The 6,891-nt window shown below is 45.2% G+C and overlaps 1 protein-coding gene across 1 annotated transcript; it reads left to right on the top strand.

Moving 5' to 3' along the window:
- The first annotated feature begins 4,850 nt into the window (after positions 1–4,850).
- LOC138365651 (involucrin-like) lies at positions 4,851–5,210 on the top strand. The gene has a single exon (XM_069326136.1). It carries the CDS (start codon positions 4,851–4,853, stop codon positions 5,208–5,210), a length of 360 nt encoding a protein of 119 aa, XP_069182237.1.
- The last annotated feature ends 1,681 nt before the right edge of the window (positions 5,211–6,891 follow it).

Below are 6,891 nucleotides of genomic sequence, written 5' to 3'. Positions count from 1 at the left end.
CAAGGCCCTTGTGAATTGGTTCATTGGTCTAACATCTAATCTGCTAGGAGTTTAGCATTTGAGCTACTAGGAATTGAACATCTGATTTGTTATGAATCAAAAATCTGTTCTGCTAGGAGTATAGCAGCTGGTCCGCTAGGAGTCACGTGCTATTCCACCACAACAACACACACTCACAGTTGATTGACAGTCGAGAGACGGGACCAAAGAGCTAAATCTCAACACCCCCCCCCCACCCACCCTATCCCCAAGGAAGCCCAATTAGGTGACAATAATCCAGTGATTATTCGCACCCATTCCCATCCCCCTTCCCCTCTTATCCCCCCCTCCCCCCCCCGCTATTCCGTCACCCCTACCCCTCCTTCTCCCCCCCCCTCTTTCCCCCTGACTAGGGGGCCCCTGGCACCTGTTGGGCCCCATCTTCGGTCTGGCCACCAACTAAGGGGTGACTCAGCCTCCCTTACTCAGGTGGCGATAGACACGTCCTTCGTCGCCTTTAGACCTCGATCGATGCGGCGTCCACGCGCGCCCTGAGTGGCGTGGAGGGGTGGGGGGGGGGGAGTGTTGCCTCACTCACGCGCACTCAGACACACACACACTCACACACTCAGAGCGGCGTGGAGGCTGCCAGTCACACACATACACTCAGAGCGGCGTGGAGGCTGCCAGTCACACACACACACTCAGAGCGGCGTGGAGGCTGCCAGTCACACACATACACTCAGAGCGGCGTGGAGGCTGCCAGTCACACACACACACACACTCAGAGCGGCGTGGAGGCTGCCAGTCACACACACACACACACTCAGAGCGGCGTGGAGGCTGCCAGTCACACACACACACACATATTCACACTTCATAATCTCGAGTGAATAGTGACAGAGGAGGATGGTGATAGGATAGTCCTGGATAGTGACGGAGCATGTGCACTGGATAGTGGACGAGGAGGTACTGGATAGTCTCATTTGGAAGTGAATTTTTATAAACAACTCAGAAGGAAATTCCATTGCAAGATTTCAACATAACCCTTGAATGTGAAACCCCTTTGGTGGAGTGGAAACATGGCTTACCCCCATTAACCTTTAGTGGGGAGGAAGGGAAAGCTCACCCCCCATTAACCCTTCATGGGGATCAGCGTCTGGAATCCTCTCGAACGTAGGTTCGAACCCTCGTCACGGCCCTTGTGGATTTGTTCATGGGGAGAAAAGGAAGGCTCACCTCCCCATTAACCCTTGATGGGGAAGAAGTAAAGGCTCACCCCCATTAACCCTTGATGAGTTGAAAGCGAAGATATGAATCAAAACACACAATATTCATCACGATCCAAGCACTATCAACCCCAGAACATATCCAAAAGGAAGATATTTAGAATCATTCTAAGCAGATGAATTTAATTTCCAGAAACTCCTCGTGACTGGCATCAGGGGACCTCCTGCACATCGCTGGCAAATGGATTCCGGATTGACTTTCATTCCGAACTTTTCTCATGAAGACTCGAAAAATAGCAGCTGGACTCCGCCTCACTCTAGCAGGATCCAAGCCTTTACCGGCGTTAAAATTATGATGATAAAGTTACGTTCCACTTCTAGTGTACAATGTATATATATATATATATATATATATATATATATATATATATATATATATATATATATATATATACCCAAAGAATAGGGGTGGTAGGAGAAGAACATATTAAAGTGTTCAATGAGGATCCACAAGTTCTTCTCCGAGTACTCTTTATTTTCTTCTCCGAGGCTATGGCTCCCTACATTTGCAACTGAAGTGGTACCCTTATATACATTGTATCTTATATTTTCTTAGGTTATTAGGTTAGTTTGGTTAGGTCAGGTTGGGTTATATTTGGTTGGGTTAGACTAGATTAGGTTATGTTAGGGATATTTAAATAGTAGTGATGACGCAAAGAGGTCTAGATTCGGTTTCAGTTTCTAGACCCTACTCACTCCTCCGCTATAACATAGTCGCCATCAGGCGAACTTCCTCTCACTCTCTTTCTCTCTCTCTCTCTCTCTCTGTCTCTCTCTCTCTGTCTCTCTCTCTCTCTCTCTCTCTCTCACTCGCCTCTCTCGTTATAGGCAAAACAAACAAAAAATAGTCTCTTACCTTTTTTCTTTGTCTTCCCTTGTTTTTGCTATCTATATGCATGTGTCTGCCACACTCTCTCCCCCAAACAAATATAATATTACTGTTTTTATAAACTTTCACATCGAAATAACATTTAACAAGTGACAAACGCCCGGTTCAAACCTTACTCTTACGCTACCCCTTGTTGTGAGCGCTCAAGGCATTGTTCTTCAAATATCCCAATCTAGCGTTAATCTCCAGCAATAATACATGATTTTGGACGCTGAAGAAAGGCATTGCTCTTCGTCGCAAGTCGTCTGTCGTGCTGAAGCATTCGAGTCAGAGGCCTAGTGTTGTTTCCTGAACGTTTGATGGGCTCTGGAGGATGTAGAGGTGAGCCTGAAGCCTCTGCAGGAGGTAGAGGTGAGCCTGAAGCCTCTGGAGGAGGTAGAGGTGAGCCTGAAGCCTCTGGAGGACGTAGAGGTGAGCCTGGAGCCTCTGGAAGAGGTCAGAACAAACAGCACCTTTGTTAAAGTTCTTCGGAAGGTCCAGCCCGTTGTTGGTCCACAGGCTGGAGGTCCACTTCACCCTCCAGGCGACACATGTTTTTTGACGGCAAATGAGGAAACTGTCCACAGAAAATGGGAGGGAAGCTGTTGTGGTGTTCTACATTGTGGTCTGAGCGTGCTCTGGGGTAAGGGTTGGGGGGTCTGAGCGTGCTCTGGGGTGAGGGTTGGGGGGTCTGAGCGTGCGTGCCCTATTTTCTCTCTTTTTCTCTCTCTCTCTCTCTCTCCCCCCCCCCTCTCTCTCTCTCTCTCTCCCCCCCCCTCTCTCTCTCTCTCTCTCCCCCCCCTCTCTCTCTCTCTCTCTCTCCATCCTTTCCCTTCTCTCCTCTTTCGTCTCACTTGGCATTTCCCTTCCCTCCCTATCCCAGATTCCACGTCCACGTAGAGGTTCTTCATAAGCTTTGCTGAGATGAATACCAAATGTGCCTTCCATATTCCCTCGTCGCCTCCCTCCTTCTAGGCAGAAGGAGGGAGCAGAGGAAGACGACGAGGGAGAAGAGCTGAGGCAGGAGGAGTAGGAATGAATAAAGGAAGCTGTGGAGGTAGATAGATTAAAGCTGTGGAAGGAGAATGGAGATGAGAGATAAGAGCGACTTCGAGAGATGTCGAGGGTTTGTGGGGTAATGTAGTGTAGCTGTGAGCAAAGCTATTAGGGATCACACGTGGAAGAGGTAGGAACCGCTTTGGCATTTGGGAATACCACACCACAGTTGTTGTGATTCACAGCAGGAGACCAGATAATCAGGTGTTATCAGCTAACACCTGATTGGCTGTTCCCAAAGGAGTTATAGCGACCAAGGGGACCCTGAGGGATTTCCCCCCAAGACTGTTGGTCTGACTTCCCCCATCCTGATTCCCAAGATAACACCGTTGGACGCACCATAAAGAAAATGGCATCTAGTACGCTGCCAATCAGGGAAATGTGTTGGCGAGGCTAGTCAGCTTCGTCAGGAGATTCTGATCACATTGACAGATCAGGAGATGAGCTGGAGTGTGGTCGTGCATGAGCAACAATGTCTACCTGGTCTGCAATCATCAGATCAATCAGTTTGGTCTTACACACACAGATCACAATAGCGTGATGCATCAAATGAATAAATCCACAAGGCCAGTAGCTTAGTCGATTAAGGAAGCGTCTGGGATGCTCTCGGACTTAGGTTCGAACCCTCTTTACGGCCCTTGTGGATTTGTTAATCTGGTCTACTGATGCGGTGGAGATGGCTGTTGTGGATATCCAGACTGATGGAATGTGTTTTGTTTTATTTTGTTTATAAAACAGACGTTTTTCTGTTTATGAGCGATGATAGCGTGTGAATTACGTAACGAATGAGTGATATCGTTAATCATGTTAATGTGTATTTAGATATTTTTTTCTATCTAATTTTGTTTCTCCAAACTGATACCTTTCCACACCATGAAAGTGAGAAACGAGTTAATGATAATGTATGATAATTTATGTATGAATACGAAGCTTTTTTGGCAATTTTTGTTTTTAACTTTGTGAAAAATTCTATGAATATAACGATATTAACATATCTTAATGATTGTCTGATTCACTACATAATAGAAGTAAAATTTTACTGATATTCATCATTCTTTAAGAATAATTAGCATATTAAAATTAGGTAATGTACTAAATGTGTACGTTCAAACAGTAGAAATGATCTAGGTGCATCGCTTGATACAATTTTCGAAAACTTTACCACACAACAATATCTTCGTTCGTGATTTACAGACAGACGCACGCACGGACACACACACACACACACACACACACACACACACACACACACACACACACACACACCACAAACACACACAGAAAAAAAAGATACGAGCCAAAATACTTAAAACAGTGACAAGGAGTTCACAAAGTCTCTTCAGGAAGCGGAAACTTTCAGATTTTTCCCCCTTGGAGCTACGATAGATGTGGTATAAGCCTAGGAAGTGTCTCAGATTACACAATATCCACTCACCAATAACTTCCACCAGACCTGGCGAATGAGCCTGATCTTCTGGGACGATGCCAGGAGGTACTGCTAAAGACCTTTCTGCTATATGTCTTTGGGATGAATCAGGCTCCTTGTCTCCAAGAACGTTGTTCTAAATCTGCTCTCAAAAGGGATTCTCATCAGCCTTCCTAATTTAAGTCTGACGCAAGGCAGAGAGAAACCACATGAACCATGCAAAAAGGTAGAGATGAGTCTGAAGCCTCTAGTGGAGGTAGAGGTGAGTCTGAAGCCTCTGGAGGAGGTAGAGGTGAGTCTGAAGCCTCTAGTGGAGGTAGAGGTGAGTCTGAAGCCTCTAGTGGAGGTAGAGGTGAGTCTGAAGCCTCTAGTGGAGGTAGAGGTGAGGCTGAAGCCTCTAGTGGAGGTAGAGGTGAGTCTGAAGCCTCTAGTGGAGGTAGAGGTGAGTCTGAAGCCTCTAGTGGAGGTAGAGGTGAGTCTGAAGCCTCTGGAGGAGGTAGAGGTGAGTCTGAAGCCTCTGGAGGAGGTAGAGGTGAGTCTGAAGCCTCTGGAGGAGGTAGAGGTGAGTCTGAAGCCTCTAGTGGAGGTATAGGTGAGTCTGGAGCCTCTAGTGGAGGTAGAGGTGAGCCTGAAGCCTCTGGAGGAGATAGAGGTGTGTCTGGAGAGGTGAGTCTTTCGGGCCAACTAACGCAGGCCTGAAAGACCGTGAGAGATACGCAAAGGGCGTCTCCAGCGGGGTCGGCGGATGGGAGGAATGGATGCGCGGCAGACCTGGATGCAAGGCAAGTCCCAGGAGGAAAAAGGAGTGAGTGAAATTTATTACATCGCTCGATAACCTCTGGGACACGGAAGCCCGCAGCGCCTCGGAGGTGATCTGGGGGAACGGCATCCTCTTCTCTGACAAGAAATTGGGACATTCTGCTTTTTGTTGAGTCAAGAGAGAGAGGAATATATGCAAATAAATACTGCTAGCTGTGTGTTGGATATCGTACTAAGGCAGTATACACAGCAGGTGTGCTGGTTATCGTACTGAGGTGTACGTTATCGTGCTGAGATACGCAGCAGGTGTGGTGGTTATCGTACCAGGGTGGTAAACGGAATTGTGTTTACTTAACAGCATTCGCGCGCGCGTGTGTGTGTACTCGCCTAGTTGTGCTTGCGGGGGTTGAGCTTCGGCTCTTTGGTCCCGCCTCTTAACTGTCAATCAACTGGTGTACAGATTCCTGAGCCTACTGAACTCTGTCATATCTACATGTGAAACTGTGCATGGTGTCAGCCTCCACCACATCACTGCCTACAGGAAGTGATGTGGTGTGTGTGTGTGTGTGTGTGTGTGTGTGTGTGTGTACTCACCAAGTTGTGCTTGCGAGGGTTGAGCTCTGGCTCTTTGGTCCTACCTCTCAACCGTCAATCAACTGATGTACAGATTCCTGAGCCTACTGGGCTCTATCATATCTACAATAATAGTGTGTGTGTGTGTGTGTGCGTGCGTGCGTGCGTGAGTGCGTGCCTGAACCTAACCGTACTTATACTATCCTAACGTAACATAATTTTACCTAACTTAACCCAACCAACCCTAACCCAACCAAAGTTAACCTAACCTATCCTACTGAAAGCAAACCAAACCTGACCTAACCTTACCTAACCTAATCTAACCTAACCTTATCTAACCTAACCTAATCTAACCCAACTTAGTGTAACCAAACTTAACCCAATATAACTTACATCACTCGCACTTACAGAGCAATGTGAAATAAATGCCAGATGTTTATTGGTTAATGTATATTAATTAATTAATTTTAAGTGTTTATCACAGCAACATTCAACATTACGATGTGAATTACATTTTGTTAAAAAAATACCTTACCAAAATACAGACTACAAATAACAGTTTGTATGACAACACAACACTGAATAAAACGGTGTATTTTTGGTAATACACAAAAACGGTGTATTTTTGGTAATACACAAAAGCATTTAATACGTATCCAATAATACAAATAAATGTAATATTTATTAGACAAAGTAATGAAATAGAGTATACAATTTTTCCCGAAAAAATACAACACGATCTATAAACTCTTAATACAAGATTTAACATACAACATAATACAACTATAAATATTTACAATACAACATTAAACAATAAATAAACATTTAACAAAATTCAACACTTCAAATACCTATTAAACACAAAAATAAAAATAAATTCATGAAACTAAAGGAGTCAAATGTATATATAGCCATTATCAGACATTATACAATAGCAAGTT

This window comes from Procambarus clarkii, chromosome 17 (genome assembly GCF_040958095.1).
Source record: "Procambarus clarkii isolate CNS0578487 chromosome 17, FALCON_Pclarkii_2.0, whole genome shotgun sequence".
NCBI classification, from domain to species: domain Eukaryota; kingdom Metazoa; phylum Arthropoda; class Malacostraca; order Decapoda; family Cambaridae; genus Procambarus; species Procambarus clarkii.
The sequence above is the reverse complement of the archived record's forward strand: the minus strand, read 5'-3'. Positions and strand labels throughout refer to the sequence as shown.